This window comes from Molossus molossus, unplaced genomic scaffold, assembly GCF_014108415.1.
Source record: "Molossus molossus isolate mMolMol1 unplaced genomic scaffold, mMolMol1.p scaffold_m16_p_3, whole genome shotgun sequence".
Lineage (NCBI taxonomy): Eukaryota > Metazoa > Chordata > Mammalia > Chiroptera > Molossidae > Molossus > Molossus molossus.
This window is the reverse complement of record NW_023425366.1, coordinates 83,602,073-83,629,899: the sequence shown is the minus strand read 5'-3', so window position 1 is coordinate 83,629,899 and position 27,827 is coordinate 83,602,073. Positions and strand designations below refer to the sequence as shown.

Sequence of the window (27,827 nt, the reverse complement as noted above, 5' to 3'; positions counted from 1 at the left end):
TTTTGCTATGTTGTATTTCCATTTTCATTTGTTTCAAGATATCTTTTATTTCCCTTAGTTCTTCTTTGACCCATTGGTTGTTCGAAAGTGTGTGTTTAGTTTCCACATATTTGTAGATTTTCTAGCTTTCTCCTTGTTTCTGATTTCTAGTTTCATATCTGTTCTAGTAGAAAAAAATATTTGGTATGATTTTAATCTTCTTAAACTTGCTAAACTTGATAAGATGGCAATAATAAGTCATTTTATGCTCTATTCTACAGAATGTTCTGTGTGTACTTTAGAAGAATGTGTATTCTGCTGCTTTTGGCTAAAAATGTTCTATATATGTCTGTTAGGTTCATTTGATCTAAAGTATGATTCAATTCCAGTGTTACCCTGTTGATTTTTCTTTCTGGATGATCTATCCATTACTGAAGTCCCCCACTTCACTGTATTGTCTATTTCTTTCTTCAGATCTGTTGGTATTTGCTTAATATATTTAGATATTAGGCATATAAATGTTAATGATTATATCTTCTTGGTGTACTGACCCCTTTATCCTTATACAATAATACCCATTGTCTCTTGTTACCATTTTTGGCTTAAAGTCTATTTTGTTTGATATAAGTATGGCTACCCAAGCTTTCTTTTGATTTCTACTTGCATGGAATATCTTCCATTCCTTCATGCTGGGCCTATTTATGTCCTTAAAATGAAAATTTTTCTCTTGTAGGCAGCATATAGCTGGATGTTGTTTTAGCTATCCAGCTACTCTGTGCCTTTTGATTGGTGAATTTAATCCATTTACATTTAGAATAATTATTGATATAAAATGACTTATTATTGCCATCTTATCAAGTGCTTTCCGGTTGTTTTGTATTTCCATTGTTCATTTCCCTCTGTTCATGCTTAGCTTTTGAACTTGGTGATCCATCAGCTTCATGAACTTGGATGTCAATATCTTTCCCCTGGTTTGAAAAGTTTTCATCTATTATTCCTTTAAATTAACTCTCCATCCCCTTCTCCCTCTTTTCTCCTTCTGGAACCCCAATTGTTCTAATATTTTCCCTTTTGATTAAGCCCTAGATCAGAGGTTTTCTTTGCTTTTTGTTCATTTTCTTTGTTCATTTCTGTGTTATTGCTAAATTTCTATTCTTTAAGTCACTTATTCTATCTTCTATCTGCTCTATTCTACTTTAGATGCTCTCTAGTGGAGCATTCAGCTCAATCAATGAATTCTTCAACTCCAGAATTTCTCTTTGGGTTTTAAAAAAAAATAATTTCTATCTCATTGGTAAAAAGTTAATTTTCCTTATTCATGTATTTTCCCCTAATATCAATAAATTTTCTTTCTGAAATTTCTTCAAAACTGCTATTCTAAATTCTTTATCATCTAGATCACAGTATTCTGTACTGTTGAGCTCAGTTGGAGAATTATACCTTTTGGGGGTGACATATTTTGACTTTACATGTTCCTTGTATTTTTGCATTACTGTTTTCCCATTTCAAGTGGCAGACACCTCCTTAAACCTTTACTGGTTGGCTTCCCATGGAGTAGCGATCAGTAGTTTTCTATATTTGGGGTTTCCTCTGCTTTTGAATGGGGAGACCTGCTCCACTCTCTTGCTCTCTCTTGTGGCAGACTTCTTAAACTTTTACATCTTCAGATCTTATAACTTATTAGGCTGACTGCTAGAAACCTTTCTTTTTTTAGCAGAAGGTGACACATTAGCTCCAGTTTGTGATTTCTCCCTTGCCCACCACAGACCCCAGCCCATTTTTCAGAGATTACCAGAACTGCTCTCACTGCTGCACTGGGAACACTCACAAAGATCCCCCAGAGTCGGGGGAGGTGTGGATTTGGCAATCTCAGGTAATGTGGGAGCCCATGGACCCAGTGGGGAAATTCTCAAGTGGGATACTCCCAAAGGCTTGTGGGTGGACTTTGTGCTTACACCCGGAAGGCTCATTAGAAACCAATTCTTCAATTCCTATTGAAATTCTTTTCTGCTTCCTTCTTTTTCTCCTCCCTCTCTAAGTCATGGAGGTTCCACCTCAGTACTCTGGGTGCTGCTGGAGAGAAACAGGTTTCTCCAGCCACGACCCACAAAACAGGAGCCAGACATTCATTCACAGCTTTCCACAACACTTGACAGCTTAGCTCCATGCATGGTCATGGGTATGAGAGGGGGTGTAGAGCTCTGCCAGTCTCCCTCTCCATTGTATACAAACTGCTATCTTTTCCACTCCAGTGGTATGCTGAAATCTCCCTTTAGGCAGGCTGGACTTCTAAAAATTCTCTCTTCTACAAATTCTCCCTCCCCTGTATCTGAACAGACAAGCACTCTTCCAGTTTTGTATCCCTACTAGGGTGAACAGGGATGGGGCAGGTTCACTGACTCCCTCTGACCTTCAGCTTTTACCAAGTCGGCTTATTTTAGGCAAGAGTCCTCTCAGGTTGTTGTTAAGTCCTACATTTCCACTGAGGCACTTCTGTTAAAAGATGGATGTCTAATTAGTTGTTTAAAAAGGGGAGAGAGACTTCTGGTCAAGATGGCGGAATAGGTAAACATAGTACTCACCTCCACACACAACCCTATCAAAATTACAACTACACTACAGAACAAACATCCTTCAGAACCGCCTGAAATCAAGCTGAATGGAAGTCTTATAACTATGAAATTAGAGCCATATCTCTCTCTAAAAATCAATTAAAATACATTTTTGGCTCTGGCCAGTTTTGCTCAGTGGTTAGAGCATGGGTGTGGACCAATTAGTGGCGGGTTCAATTCTGGTCAAGGACATGTACCTTGGTTGCAATTCGTCCCAGGCCCTGGTTGGGGTAGTGTGGGAGGCAGCCACTTGATGTGTCTCTTTCACATCAATGTTTCTCTCTCTCTCTGTCTCTTCCTCTCTATCCCTCCCACACTACCTGAAAAATGTCCTTGGGTGAGGATTAAAAAAACAACAACATATTTTAAAAAAATGGCTTGGGTCAATTTCTGGGTTCTCTGTTCTATTTCATTTATCTACATGCCTGTTCTTGTGCCAGTATCACGATGTTTCTATTACAGTGGCTTTGTAGTATAACCTGATATCTGGAATTGTGATCCCTCCAACTTTGTTCTTCTTTTTCAAAATTGCTGTGGCTATTCAGTCTTTTTGATTCCATAAAAATTTTTGGAGTATTTGTTCTAGATCTGTGAAATATGCCATTGGTAATTTAATAGGGATTGCATTGAGTCTATAGACTTTGTGTAGTATGGACATTTTAATGTTAATTCTTCCAACCCATGAACATGGTATATTATTCCACTTGTTTGCATCTTCTTCTACCTCTTTTTCAACTTTCTGTAGTTTTCTGAGTACAGGTCTTTTACCTCTTTGGTTAAGTTTATTCCTAGGTATCTTATTTTTGTTGCAGTGGTAAAAGAGATTGTTTAGTGTCTCTTTCAGAGAGATTGTTATTGGTGTATAAAAATGCCTATATCCAAGGGCTTCATCTTGTTCCTCAAATTTTCCTTTCTTGCTCCTATTTTTCATCTTAGCCAGGGTTCCCTGAAAACAGAGCCTGTGAAAAAGGCTTATATATAGGCAGTTTTGAGGGAAATATAATCTCAGGAAGGTGCAGAAGATGGGGACTAAATGGAAAAGTTGAAAAGAAAAAAAGTATGCAGGCAACTGGCTCTCAATCCCATGAGACTTCCTGAGAAATTTTTTTTTAAATATTCTCAGAACTCTTAAGGTACAAAAAGGAGAAGTACCTATTCCACCCACAGGTCTCAGACTGGTGTTAATTTTTCCTCACCTCCAAATTGGACATACAGTGCCAAGAGGGTTCCTGCAACATTCCAACTGGGGTGGCAGAGAAATCCAGGGCAGGGAGCAGGAGGTTATAGCTAGAGCCCAAAACATGGCAAGGTCCAGCTGCAGCTGAGTAAAGCTGATAAAAAAAAACTATGAAGAATTAGTTACTGCAGCAGTAGCTGGATTAAGAAGATTCTGAAGTGATACACAAGAGGTGTCTGATATATTGGGACTAGTAAAGAGAACTTTTAGTTTTTTAAGGTCTTTCCTATTAGTTTGATTACACTGTTTGCATAGGTCTCTACCTTTCATATTAGCAGCTCTTGTCAGGTGTTTGATGATCTGTGGCTGTCTGCTTATACATGAGGTCATAAAAACCTGCAAGCTCTGTGTGCACTCAACTGTGTTTGTACCTGTAGTCTCCTGCAGAAGAGAAAGAGAAGCTATGGCAATTGCTAAGGTTTGTGATATGGTGAAGGGGATAAACTTCCAGATAATTCTATTTTCTCTCAATTCCTAAAATTGAGGTTCTACAGTGCAAATCCACATGCTTCCATGGTTATTCTACTGCCAACTTAAATTTCAGATTTCTCAGGTTTGCTCAGTTATATGCCACTCATTCATAAGTTTTCCAGTTTTTAACATTTTTATAGCTGTTATCATCTCTCTGACTCTTTTTGTCCTTTTGGATTTATGTTATTTAAAAAAATTCTTTACTGTCACTTTACCGTGGTCTGAGAAAACACAAATATAAATGTATTTAATAATCAATGTTCAACTGGAAGTTTCTGCCTTGTTACTTGTTGAAATATTAAAAAGTTTTAAAGTTAATATCCCTTATTATGCACCATTCATGAACAAACACTGTAAATGCTTAATAATAAGAGCCATTAAATAACCTGCTCTATCTTTAACCCTTTCTGCTCTTGGCTCCTTGCTGTTTTTGAAACATCTCAAGCATACCCTTACATCTCTGGGCCTTGCCATTTGCTATGTCCTCTGGATTACTCTTGCCACACAAATTCCCATGACTTTCTCCTAACTTCTTCCAGGTTTTCACCCAAATGTTACTTCATCAGAGATGCCTTTCCCTACCCACTTATACAACCCAACTCCCTGTCCCTTTTTCTCCAGCTTTTTTTATCTCCATGGTACTTATCATCACCTGACATATTATACATTTGTTTGCAGCCATTTAAATTTATGCTCCAATATAAACTATTGTATTCTCTGCTATATCCCAGTACCTAGAACAAGCCTGGCACAGAGCTGATGCCCAGTAAGCATTTAGTGAAGAAAAAAGGAAGGGGAAGGGGGAAAAAGGAGAGGAATGTCGATTGCTGTTTGGGTGTTGTATTTAATAGAATATAATGAAAATAAAACCCTTTTGATTGTTTCTTTAGGTTAAAGTATGACCTTGCCTAGAGGTTTCCTTAATTTTGGAATATCCTTATTAACAAACAAAACGTAATCTTCCCATAATGCTCCCCCCCCCTCAAAAAAAAAGCAAAGGAAAAAGAGAAAGGGAAATGTTCTGCTTTGTATAACCTTCCTCTAAGACTCAACACATGTGTGAACTGATGGAAATAATCACTGACTGAATTTCCTGTTGCCTCAACAGAACGAGGCTTAGAGTCAGATTAATTTTATTTAGCAAAGTAAAGTAACTTTGCTTACATCCCAGAGCTCTTGGAGTAAAATTCATACATGCCACAAATGTAAGGAAATGTTTCAAAGAAAACATTGGGGGGGGGGGGACTAGAACTATAAGAAAAACCTTGGTATAACTGGAAGAGGAACCCTGTTCATTGTTTACAAGGTAAGACCAAATAAGAAAATGTGGACCAATTATGAGAAATCAGAATATGAGTATTAGGACTTAAGAAAATAATATAGCTTTGAATTTGGGATGGAATAATCAAGGCGAGCCCCAAAGGGTTTTGTGTTCAAAAGCAACTAAGTATTTGCTGAAATTAATTTTCAATATCTGAGCAAGAAGGGATCAGATGCAAGTTTAAACCTATATGTATAAAATAGATTCTAAAATTTTTAGAAAAAGATTTGTCATCTCCTACTCCAGAATTCATCCAACATATTATGAGATACACTACTCTTGATTGTGAAACAACTGAATTTTAGAATAATTTAATGAGTTTCTGAATACAGTGGAACCTCGGTTCTTGAACTTAATTCATTCCAGAAGGCTATTTAAGAAGCAATTTGTTCAAAAATGTAATCCTTTTTTCCCATTAGAAATCATGTAAATTGAATTAATCTATTCTAGACCCCCAAATGATTCCCTGCATTAACCTTTCTCAATTGCCTGTGATCATTCTGTGAGTATTTTCGCATGCTTAGCAACATCAGCACTCTTGGTGGCTTCATGTTTTAAAATTGTGCTAATTGTCTAATTTGCCATGCCATACTCAGTAGCCAGATCAGACATACAAATACCTCTATCACACTTTGCAATTATTATTTTTTTAAGTTCTGCCATTGTTCTCACAACTTTCCTTTTCATTTGGCTGCTATCACTAACCTTCTTAGGACCCATGGTGACTTACTATATATATTTAATAATAATAAGCAGCAAGAAAACATGAAAATAAACACAGCACAGTTTCCTGAGATGTTAATGTGAGGTTTAGCAGAAAATTGACTCAAACTCATGCAATTTCTCCTTTGTTTCTCACTGTTACCTGTATGACTGATCATACAGATCAGCATGGAAGGGTTGTCCAGTTGAGAACCAAAGTTCTGTTCAACAACTGAGACATTTTTTACATGAACAACTTGGTGAAGAACCAAATTGTTCAAGATGGGAGATGTTTGAGAACTGAAGTTTGACTGTATTAAAAACAAAAGTATAAATTAAATAAATCATCACTAATAGCTGCTTAACAGTGATAAAATATATTTTTATTTACTTTGTTGAGTATGAGGGTTGTAAAAAAAATTATTGCTGAAGTAGATATCAGGCAAACAGAAAGGTGCTTTAGAAGTCCAGTTACCTTGGAGTTTATTTAAACTAAGAGGAAAAGGTCATAATGTTTTCATGCAATACATACTTGATTCTTTAAATAACAATTGTGACAAATAACAGAAAGAATTAAGGAATGCTGTACTTGTGATCCATACAAAACACCAACATTTTGGGTTGTACATAATTTAAAGAAATGTTTCAAACACTTTCGAAATACTGTTGTAGCCAATACATAGAAGCATGCCTTAGGTGGGCACAGAAATGCAGTTTAGAAAAGAAAGCAAGAAAAATCACACTGGAACTACTCAATTTCTTCAAAAATCACTGAACAAGAAAAACGACATTGAACTGCCATACTGATTTTACACAACTTCTATACAGTACCTTGACTTAAATCCAAGAGCAAAAGTTAAGACTCTCTTCCTCCATTTTTGGTAAACAACTGCATGGTAAACTTAGATGACTTTTCCCCCTGGATTTTACCTGGGAGTGGCCTTTTAAATTTTTTTATTTAAAAGAGGGCAGGTTTGGCACTTTTATACTGATGTCACCAATGTTAATATTTCTTGGGATCTCAGGAAGATTCATATTCTTTACAGCTGATACAGCACGGGCTGGAGCTCCCGCTAAGCCAGCCTGTATACAGAAGCAAATAAAAGAAAAAGAAGATGTACAACTCAGGTGTAAATCATCAAAAAACACTAAAAATGGAGGACAATAATAAGAGATTTTCATATAACAAGCTTAGAGACCAGATGGTAAGTCTGAATTGATATGGGATGGTTACTTTGAAATACTAATCTAAAAAGAGAAAATAGTTGACACATTAAAAAATACAGTGAATACATGCAATGATAACAATGTAAAGATTTAAATACAAATTAAACTGTACTACTTAGACATTACACACAATATTCAAATGACAAAAGCTAGATCTTCACCTATATCTTGATTTAACTGAAATATGATGTAAGCATGAAGCATATTTCACATTATTTTTTGTATTAAACATCTCTTACAACAATCATGATATATTTGGGTTGTTACTTTTAAAATGACATTTATTATAAATAGATGCTGTTTAATAAAAACTAAAAGTGATAGATCATGTTTGCTTAATTTCTTAGGGCTAATGCCTTAAAACATTTCAAAACAATAAAAAAATTTTTAAATAATTTTTTAAAATTATGCAGGTTATTCTAAGCTTTTTAAAAGGAAGTACTAGAACATTAAAAAAAATCAGGCTTTTAAAGTAAAGCCTCAATCCAAAGAGACAAAGAGAACAGTTCTGCCTAAAAATGAAACTGTAACAAGAGGATCATTCCAACCTTTGATGCATTAGTAAAGATATAATGATCAAAAATATTCTGTCATATCAAGTAGATTCAACAACATATGTTTAGTTTACAAAATACAAATTAAAGAATAGCATAAATACAAAAGATAATTTAAAATTTATGAATATAATTTAAAACTTCCAGTACCATTAGTGTACAATATTTGGCTTTCATCTTAGTGGGAAAATTTATAATTTTGAAGTAATTTTGAAAGAAAATATGCATAAAGATAAAAGAAAAATGCATATATATAATTTTTCTCAAGTAGCTACATCAACAGTCTTCATATTTTTAAGGTTTAATTTATATAGCAATTAGATTTCATCAGTTTTTATTCACATCTCAATTGAGTGGCATACAATGTCTTGCAAAAAAGAAGACAATTAAGTAACAAAAATAAATCTTCCACTTTGATTAGATTACATATATACAGGGGTTGACAAAAGTGGGTTTACAGTTGCTTGTATGGAAAATAATACAATAATTAATAAACAATAATACAAGAATAAACTGTTTGTTTACAATTGTAAATCTACTTTAGCTCGCCCCTGTATAAGAAACAATGTTTGTGTAACTAGACACTATTTTTAAAGTCCCATTTTGTAATTTTAGGTTTTTTCTCTCATGTAACCCTACCTCTTTTGTTCATTAAAATAATAATAATAAAGCTGTTACCTGAGAAAAATCTTGACTGATACAAAATAGGCCAGTGTAAACTATTTGCTGAATAAAGGATACAAACATTGTTAAGCAGTGAAATAAAAGCCATGGATTATCAAGTTAGAATTGGAAATTATAGAAAAACCAGTATAATAGTATTAATAATTGATGTGGTCCACAGAGGCAATAAGGGTGATATGGATGAAACACTCCATACCCAATTAAAGACTTAATAGGGGTGGGACTTCAATTTTTGTAATTTAATAGGGGTTGTTTTTTATATATAACTAAAAATCTGATGGACCTCTACATTTATACCTACCTGGAGTAATGCAGTTTTTGTTATACCCCACTTCTCTCTCACTGCCCCCAAAGATGAAGATCTATATGAATATTACTTAGGGTAGCATAAATCATATTGAAAAGGTTATTTAAGCCAATCAGTTTAAGTTCAATGTTAGCTACCAAAATTTAGAAATGTTGAGGATCAAAGAAGAATTCAATTCAAATAGCTTTACCACCTTATAGGCTCTCTTCCCCTTGTTGTCTGCCAAGGGAACAAAAATTATATTACACAATTACAGATATCCTGGAACTAGTATCATTTTCCAGGTAGAAGAATTTCATAATTTTTCTAAATAACAAACCAATTTGCCACTATTTTTACTTTGAAATTTCTATACAGAGTACAAATGATGAGTAAACTATAGAAAAGTAATGATAAAGTATTTGAATGTAAGTATTTTAAAAGGCATAATTAGAGGATGTTGTGAAAAAGTGAAAAGATAGGTATGTGTGTTTTACTGGATGTTATGATTTGTATTTATAAATAGTTAAAGTAATTGTTTTCAGTATTAAACTAAATATAATTATCAAGAAGCCTTCTTTTCCATAATACCCTATACCATAAACAGCTAAACTGAATTTAAGCAAAGAAAATGAGAATAAAAATGCAGCCTGTTAAATTTCATTAGACTAAATTGTTTCTTTGTAACCAAAGGTATAAACTGTTGGCTACTAATAAGAATATATAAAGTGAATAGAGCAATTGATTTAAATAGCATATATGTGCCAAGTTCTTATTATGTAAAACCAAAAAAGTTTCTAAATACAACAAATTACAATTCTTCTAAACATAAGCAGCAAGCCATAGACATGCAAAGGATGGTAACTATTCAGAACACGCAAATGAATTAAGAGAATCAAATTATTTCTCAAGCATGTTCAATACTTTTGTGTACAATGTCATGAATTTAAATGGTACAAAAATTTAATATTATATTGTGTATGTCAATTAAGTTTTATTAAAGAAATACTTTAGATTCTACAGAATATAAAATGTAAGGAAAATATAAAAAGAACTGTTGATTACTAAGTAGATGCTTAAATGAGCTATTAATGTTTATACATAAAAACTTAGGACTAAAAAAAATAAATAACTCATGTTACCAGGTAGTCAACATCCAAACTGCTATAAAATCTATTACATTTTCAGACTTCCATGAAAGTGAAGTCTGAAACATTTTATTAAAGAATAAAATGTAAGAGGTAATTTGCCATTAAAAAATCTATTTGTTAACACAGAGGTATAAAGTAATTTTCATCTTAAGTGTTTTTGTTTGTTTTTTTCAGTAAAATATATTCAAAGCAACAAGATAACTTTTACTAACACTCAAATTTATAGAAATTAAGTTTACCTGACTTGTTAGTAGTTTATATGATTTAAAATGTAAAAATAAGCTATTTCTACAACATAGTTCTTAAATATTTAAGATTACACAGTTGACTTAAGTGGAAATAATAAGAATGAAACCCTACTGGAGAAATAACTTGTTTCCATCTATGTTACTTTACTCGAGCACCACCATGGCACGTAAACTGCAGCAACTCCACTAACAAAAACAAATATATGAATCCAAAGCCATTAAGAGTATGAATTAGATGAAAGAATGAAGTACAGTATATAAAAGAATGGTCATGTTTTCTCTCCCATGAGATTAAATAAATTAACAGAATTAAGAGAAAGAAAACAAAATGAAGTCTGCAAGTATATCAAAATGAGGCCAAACAGATAGAAGACTTATACAGACATACTCTCAGAAATTTCAAGCACTGGAATCACAAAGATAGTAATGGATGGGTATGATTTTTTTTAAATTTTGTTTTTAAATTGCCAGACCCAAAAATAAACAAAATATATGCAAGCAAAACTGAAAAAGCAGCATTACTAAAATATATTTCAAAAAATCTGAAAGCTCCCTTTTCCTCATGCGATAGCAATTAACTTTCTGAAGGGAAAAGGAAAAGAATCTGAATTTTTATTTCATTTAAGACATAAAATACCAACCTACCATCTTAAAATATTTTTTCAAGCTTGAAATATAGCATAAGAAGATGGTAGTTGGAATAATTTATACATACTAAAACCTTTACCCACCCTTCCTGCTGGAAGTTGGTATATGCACATTCAAAACTTTGACCTAACAGCAAAGTGAAAGAACATCAACATTAATAAACATATTATTAAATGGTTTCAGACTCAAAATCATTAACAAAATAATGGCAGATTTTGAAACATATTCTGAATGAAATGTCAGTATTTTAATTTCTGAATGTAAGGTAAAATAACTTTTAATCTGGGAATTTATAATAGGCTTGCTTATTGTTTTAAAGGCAGTGCTTTAATGCAATTATAAACAAAGAGATTAAAAACAATGATGACAATCCTCTAGTGAGCAAGAACAGCATTTTATAAAAAAATTTTTATCAACATTAGAATACTTAATAATTTTAAAGCCTTCCAAATGACTAATCATTTATTTTATACAATCATTTATAGTTTTAATTTCAAGCACAGGATTTACCTGTGTGAAATAAATATTGCAGACTAATGCCATTCATGGATTTAATATAACTAGTTTTGACCATTACAAGTAACCTCAGGGGTCCTCACCATAATTTTGTAGAAGAACAGAACAACTGTGCATGTCAACATAGAGGGGCAGAACCAACTCACAAGCTGACTTTCCAACATCTGTTACTTAGGCCCACCTTTCTATTCTAGACTCTTTAAAGATAGATACTTGATTTTAAAAAATAAAAAGAGAAATAAAGCTAATTACTAGTTCTAGGAAGAAAAGTTAAGAGACTCAAGTGGCTGATGGTTCTTTGCTAGAAAATAGCAATTTAACATAAATTAAAGACTGGAACATAGAAATTGGCACTGATTTGGATCAATGGAATGAATGAGACCATTATTTATTTTCTATTGCAGGAATAAAGTAATATGGATCTAGGGACCAAATGTGGTACCCCCAGCTTCATGATCTCAGGATAAGAAATTATAAAGCCACTTACTTGTCTGTTGCTGCTACTCAAACATGTCCTGAAAGTAATAATTTAGTGGCTAAAAAGCTATGCCAAACTTTCCTAATTAGTAAGTGACATTTTCCTAATGAGTAAGGTAGGTAATCTAACTTGTTAAGTTTATAGATTTTTTTCCTCCATAGGACTCAATAAAGTATTTTCATTTTGCACTTTTTAAATGGGGTCCTATAATCATTTTCATTTTTCCTGAGATGGCCTTATACAAAAAAGCTGTTGATCATATACATGGAGATGTTTAAAATGTAATTCAAACAGCTAACTTATGGTGTGAAAAAAACATGTACAGAAAATACCAGAGAAAATTGTTTTGTAAAGCTGGGTGGGAGTCTATTAAAAACATTTCTAATATTTGCTAATATGCTTTACAAAAATATTCAAGGTTTATAATATTTTATTGAGTCTTATTTTGACATATTTGGATGTCAGAATGTTGTTGCAGTGGAAATCTATTTTATTTTGGTAAATATATTTAACTTCATGTTTTACAACATTTGATTCAATTTTAATAATTTCTGATCTTATTTTTTATTGGCCATTTTTAATATGCACCTGTTAGTCAAAAATAGTGAAAGCAATTCTGTTAAGACTTTGGAACTGAAAACCACTGGGGGTAATACTATTTAATAGTCACTATTCTAAGTCTTCATTGCTTCCCACTTTTATGTAAAACTCTGAAGGTTCAGCTTTTGGTTTTTAAACTCACAGCTTTCAAAACCTAGCAGGCAATTTTATGTCAGAATCCTAATTTAGAATAAAATTGTGAGAGTTCAAGTAAGATTGGTTCTGCCATATGATGCTCAAAATAAACTCTAAATTTAACATACAAAGTAAACTGTCATTTCTACAAAATGTAATTTGTCAGTTAAATGACAATGTTTAAAAATGAGAACAAAGAATTTAAACTTTCCTTTCACAATGCAGGCAGACAAAACAGAACAAACATGACATCAATGATATACTAGAAAAATACACTAAGTCCAATAAAAGATGAAGAAACTACAAGGAGAAACTAGAATGAAAAATAGGCTACAGGGACTATATGGGTTCATTAACACAAAGAATTTTTGAGTCTGGCCTAAATAATTAATTGCCTTTGACATCATTTTGCTTTCCCTTTTGTTAAAATATATTTTTCTCAAAGTCAGCAATACCTTGTCTACCTGTCCTGTCTGGGAGATTGAAAGATAAAGGTCTGTAAGAGAGAAGAATGGAAAGAGCTAGAAAGATCAGGATGTTCGGAAAAAAAGAAGACTGACTTTAAAAAAGTAGTGACTAAATTCAGAGCCATTTATTCATCTTAAAAATAACATGAAATACATAAAAACTAACAAGTCTCCCCAATCCCACCCATTCACCTCTACCCACAGAGAGTCCTTCCATTCCTAGACAGATTCCTGGGTGCGTCTTAGACTTTCCCAAATCCCACCAACTTCCCAGCTTAAACCTTCCTTTCCCAAGATCCCAAAGTTACAGCAAATGATTTTTTAATCAAAGCAGGATATATGAAAATACATTCAGAGCACATCTTTGCTTCTTCTCTTTTTAAAGATCTGGGTGATCATCATTCCTACCTGTCTAGGTGTTGAAAATTAAACTGGTTCACTTTTGACTGTCACTGAAAATATACTACTATCAACCCAAAATAATAAAATCTTCAATATCTGACAAAATAAAGGCACCTAGATAGATTCATGTTATATTTTAAAAGCTGTATCTAAATTAAACCCAGGCTAATTTTTTTTTTTTTTTTTAAATATGGACCGCTTCACGAATTTGTGTGTTGTCCTTGAGCAGGGGCCTTGCTAATCTTCTCTGTATCGTTCCAATTTTAGTATATGTGCTGCCGAAGCGAGCACAACCCAGGCTAATGTTAAAAAGATAAATGCTATTCTAAATATTACTTAAATTAATTTTTAAAATATGATAACCAGGTCTTGTCATCAATCATGATACTCTGAATTTTAATTAAGTCTTTCTTGGTAAGTTTTTGCTTATATAATAAATTTTAACTACAATTTCGTAAGAGTCAAAATAATAAAAGTTTATAGTTTACTCTCAAGTAATTTTGGATTATTCTGCAGTTATATTTCATAGATATAACCAATTTAAGTAACAGGGAAATGTAACTCATATGAAAATTTTTGACATTTCAGTGTGTCTAGAATAAAGCTGGTAGACTTCCAAATGTACTTAAAATATATGAAAATTACTGAAAAATTACCAAAAGTAAACATTATTTTTCAACAGAATTTCTTAAAATAGGATCAGAACTAGATGGCCTCACTTTGACTCAAAATTCTTTTTTATAACTAAATATTAGCAGACGTCATATATAGAGAAACACTTAATATACATATGTTGTGGTTATCCTCAGTCAGATTTAAAACATACTTTTTTGTAAAGAAGAAAAAGAAAAAACTAATCTGGTAGCAGATAACAACTGACTATATGTTAAAAGATGATCAGTGAATGAAAAATGGGAGTATTTACTAACATTCAAAACCATTTTAAATAGCATGTCATAGTATTCTTATAACTACTTCTATCAAAAATGTAAATTCTGCATTTTACTGCTCTTTACAGGTTAAAAAACTGCTCATTAACAAAATATCACTGAATAATAAAAAACAAATATCCATTATGCAATTATTATAGGTCTTTTATGACTTCTGTCAATATTATATACATCACACTAAGGAAAAGGCCACCACCAATGGAATGGAGTTAAATACCTGGAAATATGAAAATTCCAGACAAGAAGTCAATATATTTTTAGATGATTACACAGAATTTACAAATTACCAAATCCATTCATTTAAGAGTGATTATTAATGCATTGTGTCACTGTCTGTCTCTTGGCATGTAAAATCTATATCCATAGGCTCTAACCCGTTTGGCTCAGCAGTTAGTGTCAGCACGAGGACTGAAGACTTGCGGGTTCTATTCCTGGTCAAGGGCACGTACCTTGGCTGCGGGTTTGATCCCCGGTCCCAGTTGTGTGTGGGAGGCAGCCAGTAGATGTCTGTCTCTCTCTCTCTCTCTTTCCATCTCTCTCTCTCTCCTTCCTTCCCTCCCTCCCACTCTATCTGAAAAAGTCAATGAAAAATATCCTCAGGCAAGGATTAAAAAAATAAGAATAATAAAATCTATATCCATAGTTTTGTAATACAAAGTTTTACAGATTATATAAATTTCAAATTATCATTTTAAGACTTTAAAAACGACAGCTTAGAGTTTATAGTAATTTTTTACTATACCTTATAATATACTGCAAACCAACCACACTAAATAATATTGTGAGTTGTTTTCCTTGTCCTAGTTTAATCTAGTTTATATTTTCCCCTTTTAAAAACCATTATTTTATTTTATTTATTTTTATTTTTTTATTTTTTTTAATCCTCACCCGAGGATATTTTTTCCATTTTTTTGTACAGATAGAGTGGGAGGGAGGGAGAGGAAGGGAGAGAGAGAGAGAGAAACATCGACGTGAAGGGACACATCGAGTGGCTGCCACCCGCACGACCAACCAAGGCTGGGGACAAACTGCAACCAAAGTACGTGCCCTTAGCGGGAACCGAACCCGGGTCTCTCCGGACCGCAGGCTGACGCTCTAACCGCTGAGCCAAACTGGCCAGGGCTAAAAACCATTATTTTAAAAACTGGCTATACAACACACAAAATACATAGTTACTTAAAAGAGTCATAATGTTAAGCTCTTCACTATTATAAGTCTCTCCTTTTTAAAAACAATAGGGATGGTAAATGAGATAAGAAATGCAAGACTATTTTAATTTTAAATAAAATATTGGGAAATATTTTTATACAATGCTTCAATTGTTTCTAACCCTCACATTTCAGATTTATCCATCATCCTGTTTTATTCAATTCTAATGAGCACAGTATTGTATTAAACTGATAATAAGTGCCAACAAGACAATAATTCTTCAGAACTCACCTGTTATAAATTAATGCTAGCATATTTTTAATACCTTGCAGTTTTTATAATATTTACTTTATATCAATTAAACACTGAAACTTGTATTAATAATTATAAAATATATTTTTCTAATCTGAGTTATGACTACAAATACCAAAGGTAAGAATATCCTCAAGCAAGCATAGCACTGAATGAGATATCAATACCCTCTCTCCAGACTTCTGCTATAGTAATAAAACAACTAAAATAACGTGAACTTGAGTGGCTCTGCTATAGCTCATTACTAATATTCAGCCTAGTACATGAGAGAAGAGTCACTAAAATTTTAAAGGAGGGCTATGAACAATGCTAGCTAAAGTGCTGGTTGGTCCTCATTCACCCAATCTAACAGCACAAAGTTAGCAATGTATAACTAACCCAATCTTTCTTTTATAAAATGCAATAAAAGCCATGAATACATGTATCAATGAATAAAATATATTACTTAGCAAACTGTTCAGTGACCTTTGGGAAGAACCCAGAATTAAAAGATTAAGGCAGTGGTCCTCAACCTTCCTAATACAGTTCCTCATGTTGTGGTGACCCCCAACCATAAAATTATTTTTGTTGCTACTTCATAACTGTAATTTTGCTACTGTTATGAATTGCCATCGGAAATATGTGTTTTCCGATGGTCTTAGGTGACTCCTGTGAAAGGGTCGTTTGACCTCCAAAGGGGTTGCGACCCACAGGTTTAGAACCACTGGATTAAGGCATTGAATTTCCTTTTTGCAATATGTACTCAGGCGCACTAAGCACCTATTATAACTTATTACTTCCTCATGAGAATTCCATTGCCTTTTTCCTCTTCCAGAAAATTTTGTAATGCTAAATTTATATATCTTTAAGATTAAAGTTCTAAGATTTCCTTGATAAGTTCTGACTGATGTTTTATAAAACAAATTATTTATTCCATTTTCAAATAAATAATTTCTTTTTTAAGCAATAAGAATTTGGAATTGTGTTAATTACCCAAGGCAGGTATGACTGTGGCTAAAAGAAGGGTGCACAAATCTATTTGGTGGCTAGTATTCACAGAACATTTGGCATACTAAAACCTGTATATTCCGTTTTTAAAAGTGCACAAATATACCAGCTGTACCTAAAGGACAAACAGTGAAAGCTATAAATCATGCATAATTTATTATCATGTTTACTACCTTCATTAACTAGAGCACTTTCCATTCTTACCTCAGATTTCTCCAGTTTATTTTGTGCATCGATTTGTGTAACAATCTCATTCATGTTGGTCTCCAATACCATTCCCCCCATCACCATTTCTGCAAGAATATTGTGAACCTAAAGGAAAAAATAATACACACCCAAAAAGAAACTCATTACAAAAACATTTCACGATTCCAATAGTTTTTGGCTTAAATAATTCTGTGTCTACTTTATAAATATGAGATGTAAAATAAAATAATTTGGAATAAAGGCTTCTAACTCCCTTTCATCACTACTATGACCCTTAGGCAGTTATATAATCTCTTTAAGTCTTAGTTTAATGGGCTGTAAAACAGAGATATTAATAGTACCTCCTTCACAGGTTGCTGAAAAGATTAAATGAGGTCCTCCATGGATATACCCAAAACAAAGTAAATGATCAATAAACATTAGCTACCATTTTTAAAAATCCTCCCCTGAGGATATGTTTTTATTTTTATTTTTGAGAGAAAAAAAACAAAAACAAATCATCAATGTGAGAGAGAAACACTGATTAGTTGCCTCCCGTATGTGCCCAGAATTAAACCCGAAACCTCAGTATGTGTGCTGAAAGGAAATGAACCCATGACCCTTCCTTACACAGGACAACGCTTCCACCAAATGAACCACACCAGCCAGGGCTTAGCACTAGTTTTTAAAAACAAGCTGATAAGAGAGTCCAGGGGCTCCCTCTTTTGCACTGGTAGAAGGTTCAAACCACTTAAGTGAGTATGGAAACTTGTCCCAGCCCCAGCCCCTAATCACATAAACCCTAAGCTAACTGCTGTTCCTTGCTCTTCCCAGAAAACCTTAGTATGTAAGTAATATTCCTTTCAGATCAGATTCTCTTGGTGTTATGTATAGCATCTTTAGTTTCTATATTCAAACCAATTTGGGGTAGGGTGGGCTATCCCACTGCTTCAGGGTGACTACATTATTAGCCTATGTGACAGATAAAGAAATCAGTACTTAAATATTTGTAATAAGATGTTGGAAAAAAACACCAGCTAGCGGTTGCACAGAAGGCCACATGGAAACTTTCACAGAAGGGCTGAAAACAAGGCTAGCATTGTTTTCAACAGAGAATGTAGAGAGAGGAAATGTTTATTTGACTGGTCTCTGACTCCTGAAATCCTGATTCTTTTGTCTCATTGCATTGAAAAAATGTAAAGCAAGAGTTTAACTAAGAAAGAAGAGACATAGCTAACTTTGGCAAGTTCTAAAAGTGACACACTTTCGTGTGAAATGAACAGACCATGCACACTACATATTATATTATTCCTTTTTTTTTTTTAATCCTCACCCGAGGACGTTTTTTGATATTTTGTTCAGATAGAGTGGGAGGGAGAGAGAGAGAGAGAAACATCGACGTGAAAGGGACCCATTGAGTGGTTGCCACCCACACGACCCAACCAGGGCCAGGGACAAACTACAACCAAGGTACGTACCCTTAGCAGGAACCGAACCCGGGTCTCTCCAGACCGCAGGCCGACGCTCTAACCGCTGAACCAAACCAACCGGGGCAATTTTTTAAAGATGTATTTCTGTACTTATTTGTACAAAAAAAAATCTAGAAAAAATACATAATCTAAAGTGTTAATGCTAGTGTTAAGTTAATTAAACACTGAGGCCTTTAGACTGAGGTGGTTCTAATACCTTAGCATTCTATGCAAGCAAACCAAAACCTAAGTCTGTAAATACCTAAGGTTAAGAAATCAAAATCTAAAGAAAACCAATCACAAACAGCCAACTTGACTTCCAAAATAATGTAAATGCTTAAGCTACAGCCAATCAGATCATCTCCTTGCTCTGCTTCTGCCTCTTCTCTATAAGTCTTTCCCCAGGCTCTGTCAGTCGAGTGTTCCTAACCACTTTTAGGAACTGCCTCCTGCATGCCCCCCACTGGGGATCGAGCCCACAACCTGGGCGTGTGTCCTGACACTCAACCACTGAGTGGTTTGGCGCTGCCCAATCTGAATCAATTTTTGCTGAAATAAACTCTTACAATTTTTAATATGCTTCAGTTTATCTTTTAACACTAGGGCAATCTCTGAAATTGAGATGGCTGCTATTTATTTTCCTCTTCTCTGTACTTCCTAATTTTTCCAAGATGAATGTGTATTTATGAAATACACATTTAAAAAACACTGTGTGTCATGAATGGAAGTTGTATATGAGTAGAGCTTAATTTCCCCAATTAGGAAAACTTTTATTCTCTAGTACAAACGTGAAAACTTTACTCACAGCAACATTTTAAAATCTAATCGTCAATTTTCTTAAGAAATTGCTAGATGTGGCCTGACTGGTTTGGCTTAGCAGTTAGAGCATTGGCCCTTGAACCAAAGAGTCTCAGGTTCAAATCCGGTCAAGGGCACGTACCTCAGTTGCAGTTCAGCTCCCTGCCCTAGTCGGGGTCATGTGGGAGGCAACCAATCGATGTCTCTCTCTCACATCGATGTTTCTTTCTCTCTCTCTCTCTCTCCCTCTCTCTCCCACTCTATCTGAAGACAAATGGAAAAATATCCTTGGTTGAGGATTAAAAAAAAGAAAGAAACTGCTAGATGTATTATATAGGCTAATGATCTTTGAACAATCATTTTATTTTATTTATTTTTTCCCTTTATTGCTTTTTGTAGAGAGAGTAAGTGAGAGGGAGAGAGAGAGAGAGATAGAAACATTGATGAAAGAGAACATCGACTGGCCGCCTCCTGCATGCCTCCCACTGGGGATCGAGCCCACAACTTGGACTTGTGTCCTGACTGGGGATAGAACCCGCGACTTTTGCTGCATGGGTCATCGATACTCAACCACTGAGCCACACCAGCTGGATGAGCAGTCATTTTAAAAATAGAGCTTTTTAAAGCATTTTGATCATGTACCAAAACGTAATTTTGAATATTGTGAACCCTAATGTCTAAAAATAACAGAAGTCTTTGTAAGTGTGATGAAGCATACGATATATTAATTAGAAAAAAGCAGAAAACTAAAAATAGTCTCTTAAAAATATCAAGTTTAAGTTCCCTGTCCAGAATGAGTTAATACATGAAATCAAATCACTTAATAAATGAGAAATATGATCTAGAAAATGGCTAACGATAAATGTATCCTTTTGATGTTCAAATAAAATACATTCCTTGTACTACAGCTTGACACTAGTAGTGGTTACATAACCATATACATTTGCCAAAACTAAGTTAACTGTATATATGTAAAGTATACCTCAGTGAAGCTGATTTTTAAAAATCACATTTTTTTTGCTAAAATTTTCAGCAGCTTATTTTTGGACTATTTTTCCAATGGCTTAATCATTCAAAACAGTCTGTTACATTACATAAACTTAATACAGAAAAAAAATCTGTATATAGTAAAAACGGAATTTCTTCCTTCTAAATTCCATATCACCAATGCACAGTAATACTGATTAGAAAACTCATCATTCTTCCTTTCTTTCACCTCCAGCTTTCAATAGGTTATAAGGTCATGTCAATTCTACTTTTTTTCATCCCTACTATACTGCCTTAGTTCATTTCATTCTGTACTACTGCAACAGATTCTTAAACTGATTTTCCTGTGTTTAATCTCAGAATGACCAATGCAACTTCCATAAAGTAAAAAAAAAAAAAATAATCTTGCCTCCAAAATATACAAACAAAGCAACAATAACGCCATTAAAAGTTTGTTTAAAATTATTAAATTGGCCTGGCTGATGTGGCTCAGTAGTTGATTGTCGACCTATGCACCAAGAGGTCACCGGTTCAATTCCTGGTCAGAGTACATGCTCAGGTTGTGAGTCTGATCCCCAGTGGGGGGCATGCAGGAGGTGGCCAATTGATGTTCTCTCTCATTGAAATTTCTCTCTCTCTCCCCCTCTCACTTCCTCTCTCTCTAAAATAAAAAAAAAGAAATTTTTTAAAATATGTCTTAAAAAAAAAAAAAAATATATATATATATATATATATCTCTTAAATTGCTTCAGAATGAAAGCTAAAATCCCTGGCACTAAAGGTCTCTTGATCAATAATAATCCCCCTCTCGCAAGAAGTCTGTATTTTATATCTCTGCCTATAGAACCATCTCTCCTTTTCTATCTGTGAAAATATCTAACCCTTAAAAATCCAGTTTAAATGTAATTTTCTCCATTCACACAGAAATAGATAGTTCAGCTGTGTTCCCATTAACACTCTGAACACACTGTTACTTGTTAATGCCACTGTTTCTTCCTCTAGGAAGGGGTCTGAACCTTTTTCACTAAACAGTGCCTGGCTCATAGTAAAAATAATTTAAAATTGAATAATAAAGAAATAAATAAAAATGGTATTATTCACTAAATTCATTTTTACTTTGGCAAATAGAAGTTAACTTTTTTTCTGATAAAAAGCTTAGAATATTAGCCCTGGCCAATTTGGCTCAGCAGTTACAGCATTGATCCACAGACCAAAGAGTCACAGGTTTGATTCCCGGATAAGGGCACATACCCTGGTTGCAGGTTTGATCCCCTGCCCCAGATGGGGTCCTGCTGGAGGCAACCAGTTGATGTGTCTCTCTCACATTGATGTTTCTCTCTCCCTCTCCCCTTCCCTCCCACTCTCCCTCCCTCTCTCCCTAAAAAAAAAAAATGATGGAAAAATATCCTTTGGTGAGGATTTTGAAAAAAAGCTTAGAAGATTAGACAATATAGAAGTAGTACCTTGTCTACATGGAAAATTAAATCCAGTTCACAAACATTTTCAAAACACTTGTCTAATGTTTCCACAAATACCTAAAGAAAAAGAAAAGAGAAAAAGGTTAAAAGCTTTGAGAACTGTGTAAGTTCATCCAAATCTATTATCTACAAGGTGAACAATCTTAATCGTAAACTAAAACTTTTGTAAATCTATAATCACATATCTCTCTTTTTAAAAATATGTTTTTACTGATCTTTTAGAGAAAGAGGAGGAAGAGAGAGAAAGAAACATTGATTGGCTACCTCCTGCTCACCCCCCAATGGGGATCGAGCCCGCAACCTGGGCATATACCCTTACCAGGACCTCTCAGTCCATGGGATGATGCTCAATCCACTGAGCCACACCAACCAGGCACATATCTCTTTTTAAAATTAAAAACTGTATTAAGTGCAAAAGGACTAATTATAATCTATTATTCATGTAAACTACTTTTCAATACATTAACACATAAAACAAACTTTGCTGAAAATAACTAAGAACTAGAAATTCTTAGCACCGTTACTTACAAAAGCACTGAAAAATATTCAAATCAAGCTCCCTATCCTCATGTGAGGAAAAAAGAAAGTTTATTAGAAGTATTTTATCAGGAATGATGGGCAAAATCCAAGTCTCTATTACATCTAATGTAGCCAGTAATATCTAATTAGCAAACCAGTATAAAAGATCATTAAAAATTACTTATGGCGCCCTGGCAGATGTGGCTCAGCTGGTTGGAGTGTCATCTGTACTCCAAAAGGTGGCGAGTTCAATTCCCAGTCAGGGCACACACCTGGGTTGCAGGTTTGAGTCCCAGTTAGGGTGTGGGAAGCAACCGATCAATGTCTCTCTCTCTCCACACTATCCAACCCTTCCTCCCTCCCTCCTTTCCTCTCTCTATGATCAATAATAATAATAAAAAGGTAATCGAGAACCTCTCAAAATTCATTTTTAAAAATTACTTATGGAAGGAATACAGACTTTGGAAATCAGACTTACTAGGTTCAAACTCTGGCTTGAATACCTTGTATGACCTTGTATGAAAAAGGATTAACTCAGTAGACTTAGGTTGCTCAAACCCTACACGTTCCCCAAAATGGCCTCTTTTTAGACCAGCCCTTAGCTAGCTCCTAGGAACTGAGCCCTTACAAAGTTCTGTCTGACAAGAGTATTTTATGCTGGAGGCCTTGGGCCACACTGTACCAGTATGAGCAGACAGTTTATACTATCAATGTGACTTAAGGCAAAACATCTCTTTTTCTCTTAGGTTTTGGAACTTAAGTAATCAAGGTCAGTCACACAGCTGCTACATACCTAGGTGATTGACCCTCAGTAAAAATCCTGGACACTCAGGCTAGGATGAGCTTCCCTAGTTGGGAACACTTTGCACATATTATATCATTTTGGGGGGAATTAAGCATATCTTGTGTGACTCCAGGGGGAAGGGACACCTGGAAGTTTATACCTGGTTTCCTCTAGACTTCCCCTCATTTGCTTTTGATGATTTTACTCTGTATCCTTTCACAATAAACCCTCACCATGAGCATAGCAACTTCTGAGTCCTATGAATCCTGGCAAGTCATTCAGATGGTCTTGGGAACCTCTGATACAAACTACCAAAAATTAATCCCTAAAATTCCACCTTGCATAGTTGTCAATAACTATTCTACTCATACTTCTATTCCCACTACCCTTTCTCAATGGTAGCATTCACAGGGAGTAACCATTCAATTTAACATCCAAACTTGATGGGGGTGGGGGTGTTATTAACAGTAAAAGAGAGCAACTATTTATTATTATTATTGTTATTATTACATTATAATAACAGAAGCAATGTTATCATGATATAATAACAGCCTAAAACAACATATAAACCTGGATTGTTACAGCAAACTGAAATGTATGGTCATCTTATTCATAGGTGATCCAATGGGACAAAGAGTAAATTCTAAACAGCAGGTTTCTTGCTATAACTGCTCTGACCTCAGGCTAATTTACACATACCAACGTTCCTTCCTAGTATCAATAAAGATGGATAAGACAATGAAACAATGTAGATATGTAACTTGATGGTTATAATCAACATTGTCCTAGACCAGGGGTAGGCAAACTTCTCTGCAAAGTGCTGGAGAGTAAATATTTCAGACTTTGTGGGCCAGACAGTGTAGCACAAAAGCAGCCACAGATAATACCTAAATAAATGAGCATGGCTCTATTCCGATAAAACTTTATTTACAAAAATAGGTGGCAGACTGGAATTGATCTGGAGGTTGTAGTTTGTTGACCCTTGACTTAGACCAGAGTCACTAAGAGGAACAAGAGGTCTGTACTAACCAAGAATATATAGTTTTACTCATAATTTCATTATGAGAAGAAGTCAGTTTTAGGATGGCTACGTGCGGGGCATACACAGGTCAGTCTCAAATAAGTTTCTAGTTAATTTCAATTTTTTCTGTGGTAGGTAGAAAATAAATATCATTAAGTTATCTATCCAAACTCCCAACTTTGTCCATTTCTCCTCAAGGCCTTGGTGACATGGCCCCTGAAAAGACTTTATTCATTATTGCCAACTAACTCAGATTCATTTTTCTTCTTGTTATAACAGATTATTGTTATAAGAACTGAACAAGATAATGCTGCTTGAACACAGAGTAAGCACTTCATAAATATTAACTTCTTAGGGGAAGTAAGAATGGGAGTGAAAAAGAAAACTTTCCCCATTGAGAAAGAGGAAAGTATTTACTTTTGAGATAGTGTCTATAACTTGGAAATGGTCTGAATACCAATTTATAAAATCAGTTCAACAAGTCATGAAATAAAGCCATTTAAGTTCCATTCCCTTCAGTAAAATTTTACTAAAGTATATATACAAATTATAATAATGTATAACCTGATGAATTTTCAAAGTAAACATATTTGTGTAACCAACACTCAAATTAAGTGTTAGAATATTATAGCTCTGTATAAGGTCCCTTGTATTCCATCAGTCCCTGCCACTATCAAAGGTAACATCACCCTGCTTTCTAACATGATAATGTTTCTGAACATTATTTGCCTGTTTCTGAACTATATTTATATGGGATCATACAGTATGTAATTTTCTGTGATTGGCTTCTTTACCATTATTTTTGTGAGATTCATTTATGTTATTGTATAATACAATACATAGCTCATTCTTTTGTACAGTATACCATTGCATTAATATAACACAATGTATTTATGTATTCCATTGTTGTCAGAAATTTGGGTTGTTTCCAGTATGGGGCCATTACAATGAATACTGCTAAGTACATTGTGTGTGTGTGTGTATGTGTGTGTGTGTGTGTGTGTAAATAAAGGTTTTTATTCTCAAATATTCTCTCAAAAAGTATGCTGTTTTTAAAAAATTTTAAAATTGATTTTTAAAAAGAAGGAGAGGGGGAGAGAGAAAAACATCGATGTGAGAGCAGAACATCAACTGGCTGTCTCCTGCATGGCCCCCTACCAGGGATTGAGCATGCAACCTGGGCATGTGCCCTGACTGGAAAAGTCTTTTATACATTTTGAGTTTATTCTTGTGTATGGTGTAAGCTGGTGGTCTTACGGTGTTAAGTTACATTTTTTTGCATGTACCTGTCCAATTTTCCCAACACCATTTATTGAAGAGACTATGCTTACTCCACTGTATGCTCTTGCCTCCTTTGTCAAATATTAATTGACAATATAGGCATGGGTTGATTTCTGGGCTCTGTTGTGTTCCCTTGATCTACATGCCTGTTCTTGTGCCAGTACCAGGCTCTTTTGATTAAAATGGCTTTGTAGTATAATTTGATATGAGGTATTGTGATCCCTCCAACTTTGTTCTTTCTCAAGATTGCTAAGGCTATTCAGAGTCTCTTTTGGTTTCATATAAATTTTTGGAATATTTGTTCTAGATCTGTGAAATATGTCGTTGGTACTATAATAGGGATTGCAATGAATCTACAGATTGCTTTAGGTAGTATGGACATTTTAATGATGTTAATTCTTTCAATGTATATGCTTCCACTTATATGTATCTTCCTCAGTTTCTTTGTTCAATGTCCTATAATTTTCCAAGTTATGGTCTTTTACCTCTTTGGTTAAATTTATTCCTAGGTACCTTATTTTGTTGTTGTTATTGAAATAGTAAATGCCATTGTTTTCTTAGTTTCTCTTTTCAATAGTTCATTATTGGTAGATAAAAATGCCACCAATTTTTGAATATTAATTTTGCATCCTGCTACTTTGCCAAATTCATTTATTAGATTTAGTTTTTTGGTGGAGTCTTTAGGGATCATATTTCAACATAATAAAGGGCATATGTAAAAAACCTACAGCAAACATCATACTCAATGGGCAAAAACTAAAAGCGTTTTCCTCAAGATCAGGAATAAGACAGGATGTCTACTTTCAACACTCTTATTCAACATAGTACTGAAAGTTCTAGCCACAGGAATCAGACAAGAAGAAGAAATAAAAGGCATCTAGCCCAGCTGGTGTGGCTCAGTAGATTGAGCGTCATCCCATGAATTGAGAGGTTACGGTTTGATTCCTGGTCAGGGTACATGCCTAGGTTGCAGGCTCAATTCCCAGTAGTGCATGTGCAGGAGGCAGCCGATCGACATATCCCTCTCACATTGATGTTTCTCTCTCTCTCTCTCTCTCTCTCTCTCAAAAATCAATACAAACATATTTTTTTTAAAAGCACCCAAATTGGAAGGAAGTAAAACTGTCATTATTTGCAGATGACATGATATTGTATATAGAAAACACTAAGAACATTCTTACACACCTTTTCTTGAATGTACGTACACATAGCTACAGAATGTATATCTAGAGTAGAACTGCTGAGTCCCAGAGTTGCATATATTCAGGTTTATAGACAGTGCTAGATTTTCAAAGCAATTATAAAATTTAACACTCCAAATAGTAATATATAAGAGTTCTCACAGTTCCATATCCTCGTCAGCACTTTATGTTGTCAATCTTTTTTTTTTTTCTTTATTGAATTTAGAGAGAGAGGAAGGGAGAGGGAGAGAAAGATGGAAACACCGATGAGAGAGAACATCGATTGGCCGCCTCCTGCACGCCCCTCTCTAGGGGTCGGGCCCACAACCTGGGCATGTGCTCGGACCGGGAATCAAACTGGCAACCTCTTGTTACATGGGTCGATGCTCAACCACTGAGCCTCACCGGCAAGGCCTATGTTGTCAATCTTTTAATTTTAGATATTCTTATGGGTGTGTGGTGGTATGTCATTGTGATATTAATTTGTGTTTCCCTGACGACTAATGAGATTGAGCACTATTTCCTATTATCAGCCATTTAGATATCCTTTTTCATGATGTCTGTTCAAGACTTCTGCTCATTTTTCTACTGGTCTTTTTTATATATAGATATTTTTTATATATTTTAGATACAGACTTGACACATATATGTATCAGAGATATCTTACTCCACTTTGTGGCTTGCCTTTTCATTCTAATAGTATTCTTAGAAGAACAGAAGTTTTAAATTTCAATATAGTTCAATGTATCAGTTTTTCTTCCTTTATAATTAATCTCTGTTATGTCCAATTTAAGAAATCTTTGCCTATAGCAAGGTCAAGAAGATATTCTCCCAGAAGAAAACAAAAGCTTTATTGTTTTATTTCTCATGTTTGGACTGATCTATCTGGAAATGATTTTTGTGTATGGTGTGAGGTGGTCCTCCTAAATTTAAAGTCGTTATTAGACTCTTTAATCAGAATGAAGTTTATAGTACACCTTTATTTTTTCATGTTTACTTTTTTCAAT

The 27,827-nt window shown here is 34.3% G+C and overlaps 1 protein-coding gene and 1 non-coding gene across 3 annotated transcripts in view; both read right to left on the bottom strand.

Annotated features, from left to right (window-relative positions):
* Positions 1–6,683: 6,683 nt before the first annotated feature.
* Positions 6,684–27,827, bottom strand: part of AP3S1 (adaptor related protein complex 3 subunit sigma 1) — a 61,249-nt gene continuing 40,105 nt past the window's right edge. The window contains exons 4-6 of one of the 2 annotated variants that reach the window (XM_036279508.1): positions 22,020–22,091; positions 17,321–17,428; positions 6,684–7,405 (exon numbers count right to left, since the gene is read on the bottom strand). In XM_036279508.1, coding sequence (XP_036135401.1) covers positions 7,277–7,405; positions 17,321–17,428; positions 22,020–22,091 — 309 coding nt within the window. In that variant the 3' untranslated portion in view covers positions 6,684–7,276. The remainder of the gene's footprint in view (positions 7,406–17,320; positions 17,429–22,019; positions 22,092–27,827) is intronic. The other variant, XM_036279509.1, reaches the window with a different exon arrangement.
* LOC118642945 lies at positions 13,903–14,009 on the bottom strand. Its single transcript, XR_004961854.1, has one exon. It is a non-coding gene; the product is annotated as a U6 spliceosomal RNA (small nuclear RNA).